The sequence below is a fragment of the Hemicordylus capensis genome, chromosome 12 (genome assembly GCF_027244095.1).
Source record: "Hemicordylus capensis ecotype Gifberg chromosome 12, rHemCap1.1.pri, whole genome shotgun sequence".
Taxonomy (NCBI): domain Eukaryota; kingdom Metazoa; phylum Chordata; class Lepidosauria; order Squamata; family Cordylidae; genus Hemicordylus; species Hemicordylus capensis.
This window is the reverse complement of record NC_069668.1, coordinates 20,002,105-20,026,037: the sequence shown is the minus strand read 5'-3', so window position 1 is coordinate 20,026,037 and position 23,933 is coordinate 20,002,105. Positions and strand designations below refer to the sequence as shown.

Genomic DNA, 23,933 nt, shown 5'->3' with positions numbered 1-23,933 from the left:
AGGTGTGCATGTTTGTACTCGGGCATAATAGTCCTTGCCCTCAAAGGTGGTGAGGGCAGGCTTCAAGGAGCTACCAGTTGGGGATCTGGACACATCCCTCGAAGACAAGCTGGCAAAGTTGTTCAAAGGCAAGCAGTTAAAACACCTCTAATTTAGAGGTGAGGAACACAGGCCGAGAAAGGGGCAATTAGCACAAGGCCAGTCACGGCAGAGATTTGTTTTTAATTGCAATGTTACTTTTCATTGCTGCTGGGTGTCACAGATCTTTGCAGCTCGCCCAGGGATGGGCCAGTCAATCCTGACCTGGCTGGCCGGGAAACCTCTCCCAAGCCACTTCCAGGACTTGGAATTCAGTGTCAGAGGAGTGTCTGGCTGTGGGAGGAGAGGAGTTGGGCGGTAACAGAACAATCCTGGTGAATTCACAGGGCGATTGTTCTGCTCATCTAGTGACTGTGCAGACTGAACACCGAGGGAGCAGCACAGGACAAGCGGCCCCCAGGGAACCCACACCTCACGTTAAACAGCCATGTGATCCCAGCCATGGGCTTGGGAGAAAGTGGAGTTGGGGGCCTTGGCCCTAGAGTATCCTGCTTGCAGGAAACAGGTTGGTCCACCAGCTCTCTCCAAATGCAGAGCAGGTGAGCTCCCCCTGCCCTGCAGGAGCACTAGGAAATCCAGGCTGCCTCAGGTAGACTTCTTCGGCACGCGGAGGCTCTACGCAGCAGCCCTGGCTCCACCCCTGGCCCGGCCCAGTTGCCAGGACGACGTCCCCCCCACCCGGGGAGGGGGAGTGAATTCCGCCCGCCCGGTAATCCTCCGGCGGAAGCTCGGCGGCGGGCTCCGCTCTCTGAGGAAGCCGGTGGCTCGCTGGGGGGCCGCCAGTTTGGAGACGCGCACGCCCCCCACGGCTGTCCGCGGCGCCCCCATAGCTGGCCAGGGAGGCAGCAGCGGCGGCGGCGGGCGCCCCCGGCTCTCCTCCTCCCGCTGAGGGGGCGCGGCTGGCGGCTCCTCCTCCCGCTCCAGCTCCAGCTGTCTGGCCAGCCTCTTTGCGAATTGCGCCTCAGTCGGAGTCGGGGAGGAGCGCAGCGCGCGCGCCGGCTCTCCTCCTCCTCCTCGTCCTGGTCGTCCTTCTCTGGACCTGCGGCTGGCCCATGGAGCGGTGGCGTACGCGGGTGGCGCTGGTTACGGGCGCCTCGGGGGGCATCGGGGCGGCGGTGGCGCGCGCCCTGGTCCAGCACGGCCTGCAGGTGGTGGGCTGCGCCCGCAGCGTCGACAGGGTCGAGGTAGGCGCGCGCGCGGCGGGCCAGGTGGCTGTGGCTGCTGCTTCTCAGTTTCTGGCCAGGCCGGGGCGCGCGGCAGGCAGGCAGGCGGGGACCCTTTTCCTCCTCACCCGGGGCGGCGGCGGCTGTAGCTGCTGCTCTTGCTCGGCTGGGCAGAACTCGCCCGCCCGCCCCTCTTTCTCTCCGGACGCGCCGTCTTGCCTCTCGCAGGCAGTGCTGAGGCGGCCTGTCCGGGACCGTGTCTCCCCCGGGCTGGCGACTCGCGAGCGCCCCGTGGCTGGACAGGCTGCTGGGAAGCACTACAGCCCTCTCTGGGTGGGGGCGGGGGGGGCGGAATGGCTGGGGGAGAGACGGCCTTGGCGGGAAGGGAAGTTCACGTGAAGGGCCAGCGAGATCCAGGAGAAGTGTGTGCTTATATTCTGTCTCCCGTAGGGATATAGGTCGCTGCCATATACCGAGTCAGACCCTTGGTCTCTCTAGCTCAGGACTGCCCACACAGACTGGCAGCGGCTTCTCCCAGGCTGCAGGCAGGAGTCTCTCTCTCAGCCCAATCTTGGAGAGGCTGCCAGGGAGGGAACAGGGAACTTGGGACCTTCTGCTCTTCCCAGAGCAGCCCCCCGCATTATTCGCTGAGGGGAAACCTCTTCCAGGGCTCACACTTCTAGTCTCCTATTGATATGCAAGCAGGGCTGGACATGTGCAGTCTGCATGCTGGATATGTGCGCTACCATCCTCAGCCTTGAAATAAGTGGGCTCTAACAGCTCTAGGAAAATGAGCAATGGTGTAGGGAGAGTCTTGTGAGAGCAAGCATGACATGTCCCCTTAGCTAAGCAGGGTCCGCCCTGGTTGCATATGAAAGGGAGACTTGTTGTGTGAGCACTGGAAGAGATTCCCCTCTTAGGGGATGATGGGGCCGCTCTGGGAAGAGCAGAAGGTCCCAAATTCCCTCCCTGGCAGCATCTCCAAGATAGGGCTGAGAGAGATTCCTGCCTGCAACCTCGGAGAAGCCGCTGCCAGTCTGTGAAGACAATACTCAGCTAGGTGGACCAAGGGTCTGACTCAGTATATGGCAGCTTCCTACATTCCTATGATCTGGACAGAATTGTATCTCCAGTGCTGCTGCTGCATTGCTACTGAATATAACTTAATATATTTTGGTGGTGTCCTGTCTGCCTAAAAACATAAGAACAGCCCTGCTGGATCAGACCTAAGGCCCATCTAGTCCAGCATCCTGTTTCGCACACTGGCCCACCAGATGCCGCTGGAAGCCACAGGCAGGAGTTGAGGGCATGCCCTCTCTCCTGCTGTTACTCCCCTGCAACTGATACTCAGAGGCATCCTGCCTTTGAGGGTGGAGGTGGTCTGTAGCCCTCCGACTAGTAGCCAATGATAGACCTCTTCTCCATGAAGTCATCCAAACCCCTCTTAAAGCCATCCAGGTTGTTGGCTGTCACCATATCTTGTGGCAGAGAATTCCACAAGTTGACTATGCGTAGTGTGAAAAAATACTTCCATTTCCCAGCAATCAATTTCATGGGATGACCCCTGGTCTAGTGTTATATGAGAGGGAGAAGAATCTCTCTCTCTCCACTTTCTCCACACCGTGCATGATTTTATAGACCTCTATCATGTCTCCCCACAGTCGTCTTTTTTCTAAACTAAAGAGCCCCAGGTGTTGTAGTCTTGCCTCATAGGAAAGGTGCTCTAGGCCCCTGATCATCTTGGTTGCCCTTTTCTGTACCTTCTCCAGTCAACAATCTCCTTTTTTAGATGTGGTGACCAGAATTGTACGCAGTACTCCAAGTGTGGTCGCACCATAGTTTTGTATAAGGGCATTATAATGTTAGCCGTTTTATTTTCAATTCCCTTCCTAATGATCCCTAGCATTGAATTGGCCTTTTTCACAGCTGCCGCACGTTGAGTCGACACTTTCAACAAGCTGTCCACCACAAACCCAAGATCCCTCTCCTGGTCCGTCTCTGACAGCTCGGATCCCATCAGCATATACTTGAAGTTGGGGTTTTTCGTCCCAATGTGCATCACTTTACACTTGCCAACCTTCGCATTCAATGGGAAAAGTTGTTTGTTGATGTGGGGGGCAGATGATGTCATGTTCGGCCCTAAGATTTTTGTGGCTGGTTGATAGACGGAGACCTCTCTATTTGGGTCTCTGCTTGCTGGCATGCTGAGATTCTCCCCAAACTTGGCAGCTCCTGCCCAGTGGCCCCCCAGTTCATTCCGGGCCCTGCTCTTTCGTTCCTCCCCACTTTCCCCCTTCCAGAAACTGGCGGCGGAATGCCAGAGTGCCGGCTACCCGGGCACGCTCCTGCCCTACAAGTGCGACCTTTCCACGGAAGAAGAGATCCTCTCCATGTTCTCTGCCATCAAGACCCTCCACCAGGGGGTCGACATCTGCATCAACAACGCTGGCTTGGCCCAGCCGGAGCCCTTGCTGTCCGGGAAGACGGACGGTTGGAGGACCATGATCGACGTGAGTTGGAGAGGTGGAGGTCTGGCATGGGGTGGAATTGAGGGGGCCTTCCAGATGGGGGGCAGCTGGCTGAGATGGGAGGAGGGCTTGGCCTATTTCTGGGCTTCGGAGATGGCAGCGGGGTAGAGTGCTGGCTGGAACTCATCCCCCCCTTCTCCATAGAAATAGACGCTTGGAGTGCGTGCAGAAGATTTGCGTCCTGCTGGGGCGGTGAGAGCCCTTTTCCCTTCCTTCTCCCTGACATGCTAGTCTTCTCTGCTGCCTGGGCTCAGTCCAAAACACAGCCTCTGTTAAGGAGCGTTTTGCTGCTGCCTCTGCCCTTGGCCGAGCGATATGTGGGGTTATTCCCACCCACCCCCATGTGTTTCTGGTATTGTGGCCCAAACCGGTCCAGGGCAAAGTCCCTCGGGCCTCCCACATTCTGGGTGGGGTTGCTTCGGTACGTTTGCCCTTTGAACGGCTTCTCGGCGTCTTCACCTATGGCCCTTTGTGCAGGCAGGAAGACACGCTGGTGTTCCCACCCCCCCACCCCATGGCAAACTGTTTCCTTTCTTTGGGAGCCTTCCCTGGGCAGCACAGCAGAGTCTAGGCTCTGCAGCAATGTTGACTTGAGCTGGTCTGAATGGGGTGCATGCATGCACGCAGGTGCGTACCAGTGCACAAATCCAGCTGCTCCCTTCGCGCCTAGAAAGGTGGCCCAGAGTGCAACTGGTGACTGGCCCTGAGTGGGTCTCTCTAGTCCAGCATCCCATTCCCCAATGGGGCCAGCCAGCTCCCTCTGCTGCAGCTTCGCCAGTCTTTCAGGGTAGACGACCTCTCAGCATGGAGGTTGCATATCGTTTTTCACCCAAGCTTTTTAACCTAACTGTGGTTTTCAGCTGTTGTAAGGGTTTTTTTTTGTGTGTGTGTGTGTGTTAACTTCTTATGTTGTTTGAGCCGCCCAGAGATGGAAGTTTGGGGTGGGGTACAAAACTTGATAGATGTCTTCTCCTACTGGATGTGGGTAGAATCTGGCAGCCTGCCCCTTCCGTCATCCCTGCTTGCAGCCAGGAGCTGTTCCACAGAGGACGCGCTCCCGACTCAGAGACTAGGATTCCCAGGTAGATTTCAGCCTTGGCGGTTCTCTGTTGTTCGCTGCCTGCAAGAAAGCAGGGCCCTGGGGAGGAATAGGCCTGAATATGTGGTGAACAGGGCCCCCACCATCCCAAGATTAAGTCCAGTTGATCTTGGAATTGGCACCTGTGCCACTGGCTGCAACCTTCAGCCAGCATCTCCTTCTCGCAGGCTGCCCATGCGCACAAGCACACGTGTGCATCATTGGTGGGGAAGCACACCCTTTCTGAGCTGTGCTCTTAGCTGTGCAGACACGTGTACATGGCATGCCATTAAACCGCAGCTCCAAAAGGTTCTGGCTTTTTGTGTGTTGGCAACCTGGCACCTGGGAAAGGCCCTCCTGGTCTGCATGTTCTGCATGCACAAGGATGGGGGGTAGGCCAGAAAAATCATGGCAGCTGCTTTGCCAGTGAGAGCAGGCAGTTCGTTTGGGCCGAGATCCAAAGGGCGGGAATTCTGGAGACATCCCTGCCCAGAACATTCAGGCCGGAAGAGGGTTTCAGCTCTTCCTGCTCTCTGTTTTCCTCACTTTCCAAGCTGGCCAGATCAAGTTTTGCAAACACTTTGCAGCCCGGTTCTAAACGGAGTTTTGTAGAAAGGGTCTTGCCCGCTGCCTGCAATGCCTGTTCCTGGAATTAGCTCCACAAGTGAGAGCGAAAAGGCCAGAGATTCTCCACCCTTGGCACATCGAGGCCCACGTCAGTCTCCGCGCTCGTTGGTGCCGGTGGAGCCTCTCCCCGGGATACAGTGACTTTGTCTCTCTGCCAGACGTCTGGGACGCATCACTATAGATTTAATGCCCCGGCAATGTCTGAGACCGCTTGGCCGCTCTTCTCCAGGGGTCTGGTGAAATCCTGTGTGGACGACTGTCATGCATTGCCTGTGAGGCTGTCTGGGGAAACTTCCGCTGGTGCAGAAGTGAGTGGCAGAGGCCTTGTTGGCCTGACACAGAAACCGACGAGGGGTGATGCAGCTGCCGTGATTTTTCTGGCTTCCCCCTCGTCCTTGTGCATGCAGAACGTGCAGAACAGGTGTGCCTTTTCCAGGTGCCAGGCTGCCCACACACAACAAGCCAGAACCTTTTGGAGCTGTGGTTTAATGATGTGACATGCGCCCATGTGTGCACAGCTGAGAGCACAGCTCAGAAAGGCACCTGGGTGTGCTTCCCCCCCACCCAGCAATGCACACAGAAGATGTCAGCTGAAGGTTGGGAAGTCCAAGGCAGGGCCAAGAACGTAAGAAGAGCCCTGCTGGATCAGGCCTAAGGAAGCCCAGCCAGTCCAGCATCCTGTTTTCCCACAGAGGCCCACCAGATGCCTCTGGGGAGCCCACAAGCAAAAGGGGAGGGGAGGCCCTCTCATCTTCTGCTGCTGTTGCTCCCCTGAAACTGGTATTTAGCAGCATCTTGCCTCTGAGGCTGGAGGTGGCCTGTATCCCTAACAGCCCCTGATAGGCCTGTGCTCCATGACCTGGTCTAAGCCCCTTTTTAAAAGCCATCCGAGCTGGTGGCCATCACCACATCCCCGGGCAAAGGATTCCATAGATTAATTATGTGCTGTGTGGAAAAGTCCTTCCTCTTATCAGTCTTAAATTTCCCAACCTTCAGTTTCATGGGGTGACCCCCTGGTTCTAGTGCGAATTCCTCTCTGTCCGCTCCATGCATGATTTTATCCACCTCCATCAGGTCTCCCCTTAGCCACTTCTTTTCCAAAGTAAAGAGCCCCAGATGCTGCAGCCTAGCCTCATCAGGGAGGTGCTCCAGGCCCCTGACCATCTGGGTTGCCCTCTTCTGCACCTTTCCCAGTTCCACAAGGTCCTTCTTAAGATACGGTGGCCAGAACTGTATCCAGCCCTCGAGGTGTGGCCTCACCCTCGTTTTGTATAAGGCTCCCGGAGAGCCTGCCCCCACGACCTCCTCTTCCGTCTCCCACTACGTGCCGGATGCACCCCCTGCCGAAAAGTGAGGGTCATTACTGGGCTGGAGCTGAGCGCTCTGCACCTCTCCAGCACTGGGTCTTGGGTAACCTGGCTTCCTCTTCCTGCCTGCCTTCCCAGGTCAACGTGATGGCTCTGAGTATCTGCACCCGCAAAGCCTATCAGTCCATGAAGGAGCGCAGCGTCGACGATGGCCACATCATTAACATTAACAGGTGAGAGAGAACAGCCGCCTGCTGGGCCAGTGAGAGTTGCCGAACAGTCTTCAAGGGCAGCCCCACGTAGAGTGCATTGCAGTAATCCAGCCATGGTGCATGGAGAACGGTTGTCCGGGATGATTGAGGCGTCCTCTAGAGCTCTTGTGGGCGGGGGCTGTGCTGAGGGGGGGGGTCCAAATGGGTCCCTGCCGCCTGGCACCAGCACTCTACCTCTCCCTGCTGGCAAGCGTCCCGCTCTGTGTGAGGAAGGAGCAAACACACCAAAGCAGGCTGCTGCAGCAGGACCTGCCTCCACCCTTTGTAAATGCACTGCAGCCTCCAGGGCACAAAGAAGCCCCTCTGGGCACCCCCGGTCATGCACGTACCGCCTGTGTTGGCCCTCGGTGGCCCAGGTGAGCTTGCTCGTGGGTCAGAGTGTGTGTGCAAGAACGGTATTTAAATGTGACCCGGTGTGTGTGGGGAAACTGCCTTTAGCTGAGGTGTCTGTGGCCCCCAGCAGGACTGCGAGCGAGGAGTGGGAGGGTTTCCCTGCCGTCTGACCCTCTCTCCCTCGGCTTCTTCCCAGTATGAGTGGCCACCGTGTGGTCCCACAGTCCGCGGTTCACTTCTACAGTGCCACGAAATTCACCGTCACGGCGCTGACTGAAGGACTCCGGCAAGAACTCCGAGAAGCCAAGACCCACATCCGAGCCACCGTAAGTGCAGCTGGGCTTCCTTGGGACACTTGTGTGTGTGTGTGGGGGGGAATCGGTCTGGGCTGGTTGGCTTTTGCACGAGACGCAGCAAGTTTTCTGCCTCAAGAGAGGGAAAGCAGACGGCCAGGAACTGCAGCAGGATCTCTCCAAACTGGGAGAAGGGGTGACCCAACAGCCCATGCGGTGCAGTGTAAGCAAGAGTAGTGCATGTTGGGGCAAAAAAACCCAACCACGTATACGTTGATGGGATCTGAGCTGTCGGTGACTGGCCAGGAGAGGAATCTTGGGGTCGTGGTGGGCAGCTCGTTGAAAGTGTCGACTCAGTGCGTGGCAGCTGTGAAAAAGGCCATTTCCATGCTAGGAATCATGAGGAAGGGGACTGGAAACAAGAATGCTAGTATTACAATGCCCTTATACAAATCTATGGTGTACGGCCACATTTGGAGTACTGTGTACAATTCTGGTCACCACATCTCAAAAAGGACATTGTAGAACTGGAAAAGGTGCAGAAGAGGGCAACCAAGATTATCAGGGGCCTAGAGCACCTTCCTGATGAGGCAAGACTAGAACACCTGGGGGTTTTTAGTTTAGGGAAAAGATGACTGCGGGGAGACAGGATAGAGGTCTATAAAAGTATTCATGGTGTGGAGAGAGAGAGAGATTTCTTCTTCCTCTCTCCTAACACTGGAAAGGGGGGGTCATCGCATGAAATTGATTGCCAGGAAATTTAGGACCGACAAGGGGAAGTACTTTTTCACACAATGCATAATTAACCTATGGAATTCTCTGCCACAAGATGTGGTGACGGCCACCCGTCTGGATGGCTTTAAGAAGGGCTTAGATAAATTAATGGAGGTCAGGTCTGTCAACAGCTACTAGTCTGGTGGCTGTGGGCCACCTCCAGCCTCAGAGGCAGGATGCCACCGAATCCCAGTTGCAGGGGAGCCACAGAAGCAGAGGAGAGGGGGCCTGCCCTCGCCTCTTGCCTGTGGGGCCCCCAGAGGCATCTGGTGGGCCACTGTGTGATCTAGAATGCTGGACTAGCTAGGCCTTGGGCCTGATCCAGCAGGGCTGTTCTTATGTTCATACATATGTGTAGACACACACGGGTTAAAGCTGGAAACCCTGAGACCTTGGAGAACTGCTGCTCACTAGAGCAGACCATTGCAAGGCTAGTTGGACGAAGGGTCCGACTCCACGGGAGGCAGCTCTGTTTGCAGGTGTGTCTGTCCCTCTGAGGAAGTTGATGTGCTGATGGGCACGTCAGAGATGGGCATGGCTGGGCTGGATGCTTGCCCGTAGGCTCAGGACCCTTCTGGATCAGCCCCCCCCCCCGGTGTGTGCTACCCATCCTGGGCTGCATGCCTTGCCCCCTCCGTCTCCTGCTCACTTCCTTGGGATGGTGTGTGGAGAGGCTGACCCCATTCACCATCTCCATGGGAATAGCCCAGGCCCCACGGGGACCATGATGCCTCCGCATCTTATAAGCAGACAGTTCGTCATGGTTGGGAGCTCCCCCCCCCACTGCTCACATGCTAGAAATAGAGGCTCTTTCTTGCTTTTTCTAAGGGAACCTAGGAAGCTGCCATATACTGAGTCAGACTGTTGGTCCACCTAGCCCAGGATTGTCAACCCAGACTGGCAGCAGCTTCTCCCAGGTTGCAGGCAGGAGTCTCTCTCAGCCCTGACTTGGAGATGCTGCCAGGGAGGGGACTTGGAACCTAGATGCTTTTCCCAGAGCGGTGGCTCCATCCCCTGCTGAGGGGAATCTCTTCCAGGACTGCTCACACTTCTAGTCTCCCTTTCCTATGCAACCAGGGTGGACCCTGCTTAGCTAAGGGGACAAGTCATGCTTGCGACCACAAGTCCAGCTTTCCTCTCCTAAAAAGATCTCAAGTACAGAGCCAGGAAAGATCTTAGGGAATATAGGAAGCTGCCATATGCTGAGTCAGACCCTTGGTCCACCTAGCTCAGGATTGTCTTCACAGACTGGCAGCGGCTTCTCCCAGGTTGCAGGCAGGAGTCTCTCCCAGCCCTATCTCGTTGGAGATGCTGCCAGGGAGGGGACTTGAGACCTTCTGCTCAAGGGGTGGGGGGGGCAGAGTTGCAAATCCTCGTTGGGTGCTTGAGTTTTTGGCCCCGGCACCCTTTATCTTTCCTTAGTGCATCTCTCCAGGACTGGTGGAAACTGGATTTGCTTTCAGGCTTCACGAGAATGATCCAGAGAGAGCCGCAACAACGTACAAGAGCATCGAGGTAGTCGGCACAAAACCAACACAGTTGGGATGGGAGGGTGCCACCATGGTCCCGCTGAGGCTCGTGTGCTTGCCTGTGAACTGGGGCAGCAGCACTGGTGCACGCGCGTTCCATTTGAGAGGGGCTAATGGCACAGCAGGGAAATGGCTTGACAAGCAAGCCAGAGGTTGCCGGTTCGAATCCCCGCTGGTCTGTTCCCCAGACTCTGGGAAATGCCTCTATCGGGCAGCAGCGATCTAGGAAGAGGCTGAAAGAAGGCATAATTTCATACTGTGTGGGAGGAGGCAATGGTCAACTCCTCCTGTGTTCTACCCAAGACAACCACCAGGCTCTCTGTGGGTGCCAGGAGTCAATGGAAAAGTTTACCCTTTACTTATTATTTATTATTTAATTTCTTTATTTAACATATTTTTGTGCTGCCGCAAACTTACATCTCTGGGCGGTTTACAACCAAATAAAAACAGGAAGTAAAACATTAGTTGAAGCAAAAAACAAAAAGTTTGAAGCATTACAATTTATTTTTCCATTTAAAATGCATTTGCCACGCGTGGTCTGCAACACCTTGCCTATGGGAGAGGGGAGATGTGGCGCTTCTAGAACACTCTGTTTGCAGCGGGGTGAGAGCTGGGTTTCCCCAGAAGGCCTCCCAAAGCTCAGAGGAGGTGGTGGTCAGCCCTGCCCCTCCTAGATCCGCACACCACTCGTGGGTCCAGTCCAGAGTCCAGGCCGCCAGTTTGGCCGACTGGACGGCATGTGCAGGCAGACGGGGGGCCAGAGGGTGGCGGGAAGGGCCAGACAAATTCCTTGGCTTCTGTCTCTCCTTCCAGTGCCTGAAAGCCGAAGACGTGGCCAACGCTGTGATCTATGTCCTCAGCGCTCCTCCTCACGTGCAGGTGGGTTGAAACGGCGTCTCTTGCATCGGTCGTTGGAAGGGGGCGGAGAGCGGGTCTGGTGGCCGCAAGCGTGCATCCTCCCCTTTGCTAAGCAGGACCTGCCCTGGTTTGCATTTGGATGGGAGACTACGTGTGGGCTCTGTAAGAGCGGGTAGGGCTGCACTTTGTGTGCAGAAGCTTCTCTCCCTGGCAGCATCATCTCCAAGATAGGGCCTGAGAAGAGACCCCTGCCTGCAACCTTGGAGGAGCTGCTGCCAGTCTGGGTTGACGACACTGAGCCAGATGAACCAAGGGTCTGACTCGGTATATGGCAGCTTCCTATGGAGAAAGGAGAAGGTTTGCTTTCCCTCTGCCTCAGTGCCTCTGAGCCTCCCCATCAGCCCTGCGCCTGGCAGAGTGCAGCCCCCGGGCTGAGCACCTTCTTGGGGCTGAGAGGGCAGATAGAAGCTTCTGGCCTGATTCAGTGCCAAGCACGGAGGAAAGTTCTCCCCTCTGGATGCGCCTTCTGGAGCTGCTAGGCGCCTACTTAGAAAGAGGCATGATGCTGCTCAGCTGTCCTGGGAGGGAGTTTCCGGCTGCAGAGGCATCTGGGAGCGATGCCCCTGCCAGCTGAGCAAAGAGGCACCTTTTCAAGGGGGTGGTGGTTCTCTTTACTGAGCAGGAGGGGAGCAACTGGCCCTCTCCGTCCCCAGCAAAACATCCCTCTGGTGGCTGCTGCTGGGGTCTCTCTGATGTTTCTTTTTTAGCTGGCAAGCCCTTTGGGGACAGGCAGCTATTTTATTTATTTCTATCTATGCAAACCGCTTTGGGAATTTCTGTTGAGAAGTGGTCTCTAAATATGGGTCGTATCCGTATGTCCCATAACCCCCATGGGACGTGCCCGGAGAGATGAGACCCCAGTTTCCCGCTGTTCCGCAGCTCATTGCTTCAAATGACTTCTCTGGCAACTTTTAAAAATTCTTTAAAGATGCATCTATTCGCCCAGGCTTTTCATTAAATACTGTTTTAACAGTTTTGATGTGGTTTTAAAATTTAAAGGGTTGTGATGTTTTAACTTTTACTGTATCGTTTGTTTTGTTTTAAACTAATGTTTTAAGTTTCCTGTTGTCATTTTATTTTAACTAATGGTTTAAACTTTCTCTGTTGGTTGGTTTGCTTGTTGTCAACCGCCCGGAGACATGAGTTTTGGGTGGTATAAAAATATGTCAAATAAAAATAAAATAAAATAAATGCCGCCCCCACCCCCCGGCCCTGCTTTCTTCCAGATTGGAGATATTCAGATGAGGCCCACGGAGCAGGCATCATAGCTCTCGAGGAGGAGGTGTGGTGCTGATCTCCTGCACGGACGTCCCTTCCGCTGTTCTCCGGCCAGCCCTGGACCACTCCGACCCCTCCCCCCCGGCTTTTCTTCCTCGCTCTCTCCTGAGTGGAGGTCAAAGCAGAGGGCCATGCTTGGTCTGGACCTCTCTCCTTTTTTGCTTTTAAATTTTTTATTGATTTCCACAACATCTCAACAATCTCGTTACATCCAACTAAACAAGTGCTGACTTCCAGCTCACCAATCCGCGCGAATCACTAACTATACAATTCAACCATTGCTATAGTAATTCAAAACATATATCCTATACCTTACAAACTCGATTTTACTCTACTCAACCTGCTAATATTACTAAATTTCAAACCCTGTTGAAAAATAAATATTAGGAAAATAGTTCTTTAGATATAATAAGAATGGTTTCCAATCTTCTTTAAAACATTCCAAATTTTGGTCTCCTATCAATACTGTAAGTTTTGCCATCTCCGCATATTCCAAAATTTTTATCAGCCAATCTTCTTTTGAGGGCAATTCATTATCCTTCCATTTCTGTGCATATACTATTCTGGCCGCCGTGGTTGCATACATGAAGAGTGTTAAATTGCTTGTGGAAAACTCTCCTTGCGTTATTCCCAGCAGGAAGGATTCTGGTCTCTTAGGAAATGTCATTTTAAAAATTTTCTTTAACTCATTATATATCATGTCCCAAAAGGCCTTTGCCTTCCTACATGTCCACCACATATGGAAAAAAGTTCCTTTAGAGTGTCCACATTTCCAACATTTGTTAAGGTCTGGACCTCTCTCCTTACACTGTCCAGAGTTAACTTTGGAAGAGGCAGAAGCCGCAGCCCTGAGACCTTATCTGGGACTCCATGTGGACTGGCCTCCTTTCGCAGGGCCGAGGCGGGGAAGCGGAGGCCACCGAGATGAGCCCAGCCAAGGCTGCCCCGTGAGGACCCACTTGGCAACTCTGTGAGAGGGCTTCCTTGGGGCTGTGCCTTTCCCCAAGCGGAATGCCGCGGGGGCCCCTTTGCTTCCTTCCTTCCTTCCCTGTTGCTTTTGGTGGCTCCAGCCAACAGGAATTTCCAATACAGCCGGCGTTGGTTTCTGTGCGTCTCTGTGTCCGGCCACGAAAATCTCTCCAGCAGTGGGCATGGGGTGGAGAGGTAGAATTACTCTGTGGGCTTATCTGATTTGTCAACTTGAGAAAAGTGTGGGGTGGGGAGCCGCCCTTCTGCCCTCCCGTTCTTACACTTAAATGTGTGCACACTGGCATATAGGCTCTGGGTTACTGCATGCCAAACAGGAGCACAGAGTCCATAATGCTTTCTGTAGGGCTTAGAGTGCTGAGAGTACCTGGCAGCCCCACTAGCTCTTACAACAGCCCTGCACAGTAGGCCAGGAGGATTTCCTCCTCTTGCAGCTGGGAAGGGCTGCAGATCGGAGAATCATGCTTGCCTTGCATGTTCTGCAGCACGGCCTTCTTGCTGCAACACTGGCTCTTTCTTTTTTTTTAAGGCCGAAAGTGTGCAGATTTTGCATGCAGGTCCCGACCTCAAAAGCGACTCCAGCACCATCCAGCTGGAGGCAAACCGCGATGTGTCTGGTGTTTTCCAGCAAGTAGCCATGAAGGGTCTGTGGACTGTGGTCACAGTGCAGGAGAGAGGAGAGAGGGGGTGACCCAGGTCCAAATCCCACACAGCAAAGATGCTCACTGCGTGACCTGGAGCTAATCATGCTTGCTTGCTCACTCGCAGCCATGCCCACCTCGCAAGGCTGGCGTGAGGGGAAAAGGGCAGGGCAGGTGACCATCTACTACGACACCCTGAATTCTGTGCAAGGGCACCATCGGAATACAAAATCAACGCTTAAAACCCAATCTCCCAGTCCCCCCACTTAATATCAGCTCTGAAGCTGCACGGAGCTGGAGAGCTGGTCTTGTGGTAACAAGCATGACTTGTTAAAGCGTGACCCTTTGCTAAGCAGGCTTTGCCCTGGATTGCATTTGAATGGGAGACTACATGTGTGGGCACTCCAAGATCTTCCCCTCAGGGATAATGGGGCCACTTTGGGAAGAGCTGAAGGCTCCCTGTTCCCTCCCTGGCAGCGTCTCCAAGACAGGGCTGGGAGAGAGATTCCTGCCTGCAACTTTGGAGAAGCCGCTGCCAGTCTGTGTAGACAATACTGAGCTAGGTGGACCAAGGGTCTGACTCAGTATATGGCAGCTTCCTATGTTCCCTTAGAAAAGGCAAGAAAGAGTGTGTATGTGTGTGTGTGTGATGCATGCATGCACCAAGCTGTTAACAGCGGGACTGACTGAGATCCAGATATCTGGCTATAGGAATTTGTCTGGACCTCACTTACTCACTGACTGGCACGAAAGAGAGAAACCTGCCATTTTCACAGGGGGTTCCAGACCTCGCTCAGCTGACCAGGAAAATGGAACATCCTCGGGGAGGGGGAGGGATTAATTAATTTGCCAGAAATTGCAGTTAAAACTCACCCATTGGAAATGCGTGAGGAATGAAACTTCCTGACAAACTCGGGCAGTTTCCTTGGGTGATTTTCAAGACAAACTCCAGATTTTCACAGAACTTTGAAGGCACGTTGGCTCCTGGAATGCGTCTGCTGGTGCTGCTGATGGCGCCGCCACTCTGCGAAAGGCCCTCCGGAGACACCCTCTCCTGGCTCCAGACTCACTTGACCCAGCAAGTGTGAGCTCATCCCCAAACTGCCTCCCAGGAAATAAGGGTAAGCTTGGAAGGGAAAACATGTCTTTAGAAACACACAGGGCTTTAGAAACACCCAGAGCTATGAGCTGGTCTTGTGATAGCAAGCATGAGTTGTCCCCTTTGCTAAGCAGGGTCTGCCCTGGTTTGCATTTGAATGGGAGACTACATGTGTGAGCACTGGGAGATCTTCCCCTTAGGGGATAATGGGGCCACTCTGGGAAGAGCTGAAGGTTCCCAGTTCCCTCCCTGGCAGCATCTCCAAGATATGGCTGAGAGAGATTCCTGCCTGCCACCTTGGAGAAGCCGCTGCCAGTCTCTGCAGACAGTACTGAGCCAGATGGACCAAGGGTCTTGACTCCGTAGAAGTTCCTATATCCCTACACCTGCTGACAATCTGTTCACCAAAAGGCCTGTCCCTTCATAGCAAGGTTGCCCTGCGAAGAGTCCACCTCCGAGCAGTTGATTTCTCCCAGAAAGGTGGGTGGGGTGCCACCTATTTTTCCATAGCTACAGTGCATGTCCAGAGTGCCAATTTATATTTTTGTGAGCAGGGCCAGATTATGCTTATGAGGAGCCAAAGGCTAATGGTGGGGTGGGGCTGGAACAGAGGTGCGAACCTTCGACTGGATGATTAATCTGTTTGTTGGAGATTAATCCATGTTTTGCAATGATTCTCTCCCCTGCTGCCCCCCCATGTATATTTGAAGCAGGCCTTGACAAGTGTTGTAGGCCACAGCCCAAAGATTTAGGAGCCAGACAGTAGGCACTTTATACAAATATCGGAGCTAGTGATAGATTGTGGGGGGCGCAGAAGGGGTTCCTCTTTACTCCCTTACCAAGTGGCATGCTGAGAACACCCACCGGACTGCTTGGCGCACCTGCAGAGCTGATGGGCGAACCCTCGTCTAGGCGACGCAGCCGCTAGTATTGGAGGTGCCCTCAGTCGAGAACCTCTCCCTGCTGGCCATGAGACCAGCTCAGAGCACACTTTCCCTGGGCATGCGGGAGGCATTCTTGAGCTGGGCCCCCTCACTCCAAACACAGCCTGTCGGGGTGGCTTTTCCTTCCCGGGCCCCGAGGAAGAGTTTCTTTGCACTGCTTCTGCTGTGGCCTCTTTCTTGGAACAGGTGGCCAGGAGGGGGCCTTTTGGAGCAGAAACTGGCCACAGGTGGCTGACTTTAGAACCTCAGTGGGGAAAGGTGAAATTTGAAACTCCCCTCCTGTGACCCAGAGCAGGGTGGGGGCGAGGATCAACTCCTCACTTTTTGCAGGGACTGGAAAGCCAGTTGGGGGGGGAGGTATTTGGGGAGTAGTAAACTAGAAGCCACCTAATGGTGCAGCGGGGAAATGTTTGACAAACCAGAAGGCTGCTGGTTCGAATCTCTGCTGGTCTGTTCCCCAGACTATGGGAAACACCAATATCGGGCAGCAGCAGCAGCGATCTAGGAAGATGCTGAAAGGCATCATCTCACGCTGCACGGGAGGAGGCCATGGCAACCCCCTCCTGTATTTTACTAAAAGAAAACCACAGACCTCTGTGGGCGCCAGGAGTCGACACCGACTTGACGGCACACTTTACTTTTACTTTATTTAGTAAACTGAGTGGGGGGAGGGCCCATCATGTTTGGAGAGAATCTGCATCCCAGGGTTTGGTTTTTTTTGCCTGCTTCTATGTGAGGATGCATATGCAGCTGCCTTCCGACTCAGGCTTCAGTTGTCTACACGGACTGCAGCCGCCCTGCAGGGTTTCAGGCCCAAAGGGGTTTTCCTTCCTCCTTCCAGAAGCTCTCAGCCCCACAGACAGGCACGTAGGACCTCGGGGAGGGGGGTGGCTGGGTATCCCTCCTCGCCAGAACTCCACCAGACCACTGGTCAGTTACCACCACTTTAAGACAATGTTCTTGGCTTGCAAGACATACATCACCAAGCAGTTTGCGAACATGTAGAGATGCAGAACCAGCAGGGCCGAAGGGGTGCTGCTGTGAAGAGTGTCCACCAGCATATTCGCCAGGCCGGTCAAGACGTTGGCCAGCAAGAAGTACAGCAGCTGGTTCCTGTTCACGGCGCCGATCACGCACACGCCCTGGGGCGCGGCCTTCCTGGCCTGGGGCTCCTCATCGCGCTTCTTGCGGGTTGCTGCAGAGGGCTCCGCCAGCTCCCAGCTGCCAGGCACCGGAGCGCCCTCCACTAGCAGCTTTGCAAAGACCAGGGCCAGATCCGCGGCCAGGAAAGTGCTGAAGAGCAGGAGGCAGTGAGCCTCAACCCAGAGGCAGAAGGCCAGATTCGCCATCCGCCGGGAGACCCTCTCCACGTGCGTCTGGGTGACGTGGAGACCCGCCAGCAGAAGGAAGGCGGCCAGCAGGAAGGTGCGCGCGACCCCCATCCACTCCCCCACGGTGGTCCTCTTCTGCCGCAGATAGAGGCCCACCTGCACGCTGGCCATGTAGATGGCGAGGTAGCCAATGACGGAGAAGAGGCCCTCCCGGTTGGCACTGAGGAACCCGGCCCTCGAACCCTGGCCGTCGCTCCCCGACAGGATAAACGACTTCAGAGGGGTCACAGCCAGAAGACATTCATAAGCCACAGCCAGCACCATGGCAACGATCCAGGCGCGGCGTGCAGAAAAGACGCCCAGAAGCAGCGAGGCGGCCATTCGCACGGCCGCCAGAGTGAAGAAGAAGTTCCAGTGCAGGCCGTATTCGGAGACGTGTTCCTGGTACCCCACGACCTTCAGGCTCATCAGGCGGCCCAAGCCGAGCAGCAGCAGCGGCCAGACCGCCAAGACCTGCTTGGCCAGGTAAAAGGTGCACGGCACGGCACCGGGTTTCTGCCGCACTTCCGGACACACGACGGCATTCCCAAAAACAAAGGACCCCACTCCAAAGTCCATCACTCCCGTCCCAAAGCTTTCTGTCTTGGCATACCGCCGAGGGTACTGGGGGAAATCGACCGCCAGGATGGCGATGGAGGTCAGCACGTTGACGTACACACGGAAGACCGTGATGGAGGGGATGTACTCGGGGGCCAAGCTGGTCTCCCCGAAATGGCGGAGGGCGTGCTTCAGCGGTCCCCGGAGGACGCCCCCTCCTCGCCTCCGGTAGACAGCCAAGAGCAGTCCCGCACAGAAGGCCCACAGGGAGAGGATCACCAGAGGGAGGAAGGGGGCCAGGATGGTGCAGGAGAGGATGGGGGGCACGACGAGGACCGCGAAGTCCAGAAGGAAATGGCCGCTCCTCGAACGCAGGGGCTCTCCCCGGTGGAGGAAGTACAAGATCAGCAGCAGCCCCCTGGCCAGGAGGCATGACGGGGCGAGGGGCAGGCCCAGGGAAATCTCCAGCAAGGTCGTGCCGTTCAAGTTGGCTACAAACGCTTCCTTGACCCCCTTCTGGGACATCCTTCTGCCTCGGCCGGGCTCCCTGGAAAAGAAAGGGGAGCGGGGAAGCCAGGCTAGTGGGGAACAAGTGTCACCGGAGCGGAGTGGGCAACTGAACCCAAGGTGCATGGCTTAGAGCGGCCACACATACACACCCCGGAATATCTGGTCTCACCTGGATTTTAAGCGGCTCACCCCGATTCTCCCGGATTTCAGCTTTTATTTCTTTAATGAAAAGAAGTGGAGTTACAGAGCTAAAGTTGCTGTCACTCTTCTGCTCAAAAATTATTTTCAAGCCAATTTACATAATATGCAAATTTGGCACCCAGATTAGGAGAGCCAGGATATGGCAAACTTTATTTATTTATTTTTAATTTTTTTATATATTATATATATATATATTATTTATTTATTTATTTAATTTTTAATTTAATTTAATTTATTTTTTATTATTTCTCTGTGTAAACTGCCCTGAGCCATTTTTGGAAGGGCGGTATAGAAATTGAATAACTAACTAACTAACTAGTATGCGTGTGTGTAGGAAGATAGGAAGCTGCCATCTACTGAGTCAGACCATTGGTCTGTCTAGCTTGGACTGGCAGCGGCTTCTCCAAGGTGGCAGGCAGGAATCTCTCTCTCAGCCCTATCTCGTTGGAGATGCTGCAGCCAGGGAGGGAACTGGGGACCTTCTGCGTGGAAGCAGGCAGGTGCTCTTCCCAGAGCGGCCCCATTATCCCCCAAGGGGGATGCCTTGCAGCAGTGCTCACATGGGGTCTCCCATTCAAATGCAACCAGGGTGGACCCTGCTTAGCTAATGGGACAAATCATGCTTGCAACCACAAGACCAGCTCTCCTCTCCTGTGGGTATGTGTGTGTGTGTGTGTGTGTACACACACACACCTACCCCTGCAATGTATTTTGAGCAAGGAAGGACCAGGCCCCCCGAGTGGATTTAGCCATTCTCAGCCCTGCAGGACACAGGACCACTTTTCTGACTGCTTGTTCTGAGGCCTGGAAGGAGCAGGCGTGCTAAGCCAGAACAGCATCCCCATCACCCTGAGGAGGGCTGAAGGTGCTGAGGCCGCTTGGCCCAGCCCGGGGTCACACCACCAGCGCGGGCAGAGGTGAGGTGCCAGAACACAGGAGTGGGTCTCTGGAGAGGGGGCGAAACCTAACCCTGCAAAACACTGCAGAGGAGGAAAACTTAAGTGATAAGTTTTATCTTATCTTAGTGGAGGGCTTTGACATATAGCCAGTCTGATTTGGGCATCGGAGGCAGGTGTCCAAGGAGAAGATGTCGACTCCGCAAGTCATGCCTAGAGGGGAAAGTGTGCCGCCCAGTCGGTGTCGACTCCTGGCACCCACAGAGCCCTGAGCTTGTTCCCTCCTCACAGCATAGGGTGGGGAACACACACCAGCAGGGATTCGAACCAGCAAGCTGTTTCCCAGCTGTGCAGTTCCTGACACCTCTTTATGATGATGGAAAGTGTATCCCACCTTTCCGTTTGGATTGACCATGGGGCGGGGGGCCCAATATCGTGGAAGACGGAAGTGCAGCCCAGTCAATCCACTTCTTATCATTTCACCGACAGCAAGGGGAGCTCTCCGAAGGGGCGGGCGGGGTTACCATCTTATTGCCAGCAGCAGCAGAGGAGGAGAAGCAGCCTCCTCTCCATGGTCCTTTGCAGGGCTAGGGGGCGGCGATGGAGGAGGGGGCGGGGTTCATCCCCCCTCCCCCCGGAAGCCACATGCCCGCCCGCCATCTACACCCCGGGCTGGGCAAGCTTCGGCCTGCTAGGAGGCTTGCTCGGAGTAGGAGAGGCAGCCCACGGACGGCAGCTCACACCCTCCGCCTCCAGTTGTGCAGCTGGGGGTGGCTCTCTGGCTGCTGCAGGCAGGTGGGGGCACCCTCAAGGGAGGCCAGGCTGGTCATTGCTCAAGTGGACCAGTGATCCTGGGGGCCCCCCTTGCCGGGGCTCTTCCTCCCCCAGCCAGTGTCCAGGCGAAGGCGGCGAGATCCTTGGGGCAGCACAGACCCGCCGTCTCCTCCTCCGGGGGGGGGGAGGCGTCCGCCCAGGCAAGGTCTGCAGCAGCAGATCCTGCAGTCCACCGACAACAAGCCCCACCCCCCGCCCCAGTGTTGCTGCTGCTGCTGCTGCAGAATTACGAGCCGCATCGCCCCCCTCCCGGACCATTTTGGCCGGGGCTGATGGGAACTGTAGTCCAGCCACGGGGGCGGGGGAACGTTTGGCACCCTCTGCTGCTGCTGCTACCGCCCCGAGCGACGCAGCCCGGACCTCTGCGGGGGCCCGGGATGCGGGCGCGCGTGGAGGGGATGCCTGCCCGCCCGGGAAAGCGAAGCGAAGCCTCTCACCGTCTGCGTGGAAAGGGAGCTGCCGGAACAGCGGCAGCAGCTCGTGCCCGCCGCCGCCGCCAGCGGGATGATCCTGCCGCCTCCTGCCTTCCTCGGGCGGCAGCGGAGCAGCTTGCGGTGCTCAGCCGCGCCGGTAAAAGCGAGGAAGAGGTGGGAGGCGCGCTCGGGGGGGCGTCCCTAGCCCGAGAGACAGCAGCTCCTCCCCTGCGCACCTCGCGCGCGCTTTTATCTCAGCCGCGGCTACCGCCCGGACTACAACTCCCGGCGGCAGCCTCGCGGGGAGGAGCCGCTCGGCAAGGTACTGGGGCGGGGCGTTCCCCTGGCTCGCTCGCCCGCCGGCTCCTCCTCCTCCGACTCGTGCCGGGCGGGCTCTGCTGCGGCGTTAACGCGGCGCCTGCCTGGCTTTGCGCAGACCAGTTGGCTTGCTGCCGCCAGAGCGCTTTATGGAGAGACAGCCAGGAGTGTGCGGCGGGCGCGGACGGCACGCACGTGTACGCGCCCGGCCAGCCACCCTGCGAGGAGGAGGAAAGCGGCGAGCGGGGGGCGAGCGGGAGAGACGCCGCCCTCCTTTCCCAGCGGGGTTTCTGCAAGGGGGAGGGGGTCCTCCCCAGTGGTTGGGCACTACAACTCCCATAGTCCCCAGCCAGAGGCCCTTACTGCGGGGGACGCTGGAAGCTGTAGGCCGGGGAAGGGGTCCCTCCGTCTTGTTGCAGGGCGCTCTGCTGCTGCTGCTCCTTACGGTGGGTCTCGCTCCGAAATGATGGTGCTGTCCTGACCGCCCGCCCGCCCCAGCGACTTGGGCGGGTACTTGGCAGCAGCCGGCTCCCCGCCAGGCTGCGACTCCGAGCCGAGGGAGGGAGGCACGCTGCTGCTGCTGCTTCCCGGACCGGTCACCGGCGAGGAGGAGGAGGACGCACGTGGACGGGCGGGGCAGGGGCAGGGCGTGCTTGCAAGCAGCAGCAGCAGGCGGGGCTCTGATCCCGGCTTTCTTCCAGGGAGGCTTTGGCAAGCGTGGTGGGGGCCACTTCCGCCCAGCCCTCCCCTCTCGTCCTCGCCGGCTGTTCCGCAGGACGCGGTTGCGCCCTTGCCTGCCTCCGCCGCCCGCTCCAGCCGCTTCTCCGACCACCTCCTCCTCATGGGGCGCGTAAGTCCAACAAGGCGACCCCCGCTCCTCTCTCTTTCTCCGGAGCTGAGCCCCGGCGACCCCCCCGCTTGCCCCCGGCGAGGCGGGAAGAGCGCTCCTGCGGCCGTGCAGAGTGCCTTCCCGGCCCGGCAGAGGTCTGGGGCTCTCTGCTGCATTGTGGCAAATGAACGCAAGGCAGCTGCGCCCTGCTCCGTATCGGCTGCGGAAGCTGCTCCTGGCAAAATAATTGTTTTGTTTTTGTAAATAAAAGAGTTTCAGGGCAGCAGCAGGGCCCCGAATGGGCGGAGTCTGGAGCAGTGGGGAGGGGGCGGGGTGGGCACTCTGGCTCCCAGGGTTTCTAAGCTCCGATGGCTGGAGTTTGCTGCTTGCCATTCGTTTTCCCAGGTCTCCTTCGTCCAAAGTCGTGGCCCTGAAGTGAAGGCGCTCTGTACATGCTCCAGTGCCCTCTTGCCCTCTCCCTGTAGCTGTGGAGACCAGCTCCTATTATTATTATTATTATTATTATTATTATTACATTTATATCCCGCTCTTCCTCCAAGGAGCCCAGAGCAGTGTCCTACATACTTGAGTTTCTCTTTCCCAACAACCCTGTGAAGTAGGTTAGGCTGAGAGAGAAGTGACTGGCCCAGAGTCACCCAGCTAGTTTCATGGCTGAATGGGGATTTGAACTCGGGTCTCCCTGGTCCTAGTCCAGCACTCTAACCACTATACCACGCTGGCTCTCTAGGTGTATGTGCACACACACACACCCCACTGCGAGTCCCCCTCCCTGGAATTAATACAATCTGGATTAGGGCCTGCCTGAAGGAAGGGTGCCTTCCTCCTCCGCCTTCTCCTTGGGAGACCCAACAGACTTTCCCTACTCGAATGGGGGTCCCAGATGTTGTCGGACTCCAACTCTCCTTGTCCCCTGGAGTCCAGCAAGATCTGGGGAACCCCCATTGGAGAAGCTCTGGGGTAACTTAACCGCTGAACGAGAGGGGGCTGGAACGGGCTCCTCTTGGGCAGAGGAACGAGCCATTTAATGGTGCAGCGGGGGAATGACTTGGCTAGCAAGCCGGAGGTTGCTGGTTTGAATCCCCACTGGTCTGTTTCCCTCTATCGGGCTGCAGCGATCTAGGAAGGTGCTGAAAGGCATCAGTCTCATACTGCACGGGAGGAGGCCATGGTCAACCCTTCCTCTATTCTACCAAAGACAACCACAGGGCTCTGTGGGCACCCGGAGTTGACAATGACTCGATGGCACACTTTACTTTTAATTCTCTGATGTAAACAAATCCCCATAAGTAGGATGATGGCGGCGGTGCGGGGGGGGGCATTAAAAGCACTTGGGGGCCCTGCCTGCAATCTCAGTGTCTGGCTGCCCCTTGCTGTGAGTTTGTTGTCACAGGGATAAGAATATCAGAGCAGCCCTGCTGGATCAGGCCCAAGAAGACCCATCTAGTCCAGCACCCTCTTGCCCCACAGTGGCCCACCAGATGCCTCCGGGAAGCCCACAGGCCAGAGCTGAGGACATGCCCCCTCTCTCTTGCTGTTCCTCCCTTCCAACTGGCATTGAGATGAAGCTAGCAGCCATGGATAGACCTGCCCTCCATGAATTTGTCTAGACCCCACTTAAAGCCATCCATGCTGTTGGCTGTCACCACATCCTTGGCAGAGAATTCCAGAGGCTCACTGTGTGCTGTGTGAAAAAAGGACTTCCCCTTGTCAGTCCTAAATTTCTTGGCAATGTTTCATGGGTTTTGAAAACCGTTTTTAGTGTTATGCGAGAGGGAGAAGCATTTCTCTCTATCCACTTTCTCTACACCATGCCTGGCAATTAACTGTCTGTTTGGGGCCGGTGCTTGAAACTTTCCACAGACCGCACCCCATGCAGAAATGCTCTGTGTCATTTGCCCCGCCCTCCCCCTTCCTTAGCAGCAAGAAAGGTTTGGTTTTTTGGAGGGCGAAAATGAGGATTGCTGCTGCTCTGAAGCCTTGGGGAGCCCAAAGCAACCTTTTCCTTAATTCTGGTTTGTGTGTGACTGTGCGCATGTTCAGTTCAGCTCAGCTCGAAGCCTCTGGCACATGCCCGGATGTCCGTGGCACTGTGCAGTCAGAACTTAAGGAGTCC

The 23,933-nt window shown here is 55.9% G+C and overlaps 3 protein-coding genes across 7 annotated transcripts in view; 2 read left to right on the top strand and 1 right to left on the bottom strand.

The window, feature by feature from the left end:
* The first annotated feature begins 821 nt into the window (after positions 1-821).
* DHRS11 (dehydrogenase/reductase 11) lies at positions 822-12,593 on the top strand. Its single transcript, XM_053275214.1, has 7 exons — positions 822-1,283; positions 3,563-3,772; positions 6,941-7,035; positions 7,604-7,733; positions 9,897-9,989; positions 10,817-10,882; positions 12,148-12,593. Exons 1-7 carry the CDS (start codon positions 1,152-1,154, stop codon positions 12,187-12,189), a joined length of 768 nt encoding a protein of 255 aa, XP_053131189.1. The 5' UTR covers positions 822-1,151; the 3' UTR covers positions 12,190-12,593.
* Positions 12,594-16,463: 3,870 nt separating this feature from the next.
* On the bottom strand, positions 16,464-21,728 carry LOC128336194 (phosphatidylinositol-glycan biosynthesis class W protein-like). Of its 5 annotated transcripts, none has more exons than XM_053275473.1 (3): positions 21,334-21,728; positions 18,478-18,527; positions 16,464-18,345 (listed from the first exon to the last, which is right to left on the bottom strand). In XM_053275473.1, the coding sequence occupies exon 3, from the start codon at positions 18,321-18,323 to the stop codon at positions 16,806-16,808; it is 1,518 nt and encodes a 505-aa protein (XP_053131448.1). In that variant the 5' UTR covers positions 18,324-18,345; positions 18,478-18,527; positions 21,334-21,728; the 3' UTR covers positions 16,464-16,805. The 5 variants fall into 5 exon arrangements, with proteins under 5 accessions (XP_053131448.1, XP_053131452.1, XP_053131449.1 ...); XM_053275477.1 differs by having other exon boundaries at positions 21,416-21,728; XM_053275474.1 differs by lacking the exon at positions 21,334-21,728 and adding an exon at positions 20,677-20,874.
* The window catches only part of LOC128336196 (unconventional myosin-XIX-like), a 29,832-nt gene continuing 27,046 nt past the window's right edge, over positions 21,148-23,933 (top strand). Inside the window, exons 1-2 of the mRNA XM_053275480.1 lie at positions 21,148-21,416; positions 21,672-21,820. The gene's annotated coding sequence lies outside the window, so the exon portion shown is untranslated. The remainder of the gene's footprint in view (positions 21,417-21,671; positions 21,821-23,933) is intronic.

Coding starts and splice junctions, on each gene's coding strand:
- DHRS11 (XM_053275214.1), top strand. CDS start 1,152: ATGGAGCGGTGGCGTACGCGGGTGGCGCTGGTTACGGGCGCCTCGGGG. Junction 7,036..7,603: donor CACATCATTAACATTAACAG/GTGAGAGAGAAC, acceptor GCTTCTTCCCAG/TATGAGTGGCCACCGTGTGG. Junction 10,883..12,147: donor GCGCTCCTCCTCACGTGCAG/GTGGGTTGAAAC, acceptor GCTTTCTTCCAG/ATTGGAGATATTCAGATGAG.
- LOC128336194 (XM_053275473.1), bottom strand. CDS start 18,323: ATGTCCCAGAAGGGGGTCAAGGAAGCGTTTGTAGCCAACTTGAACGGC.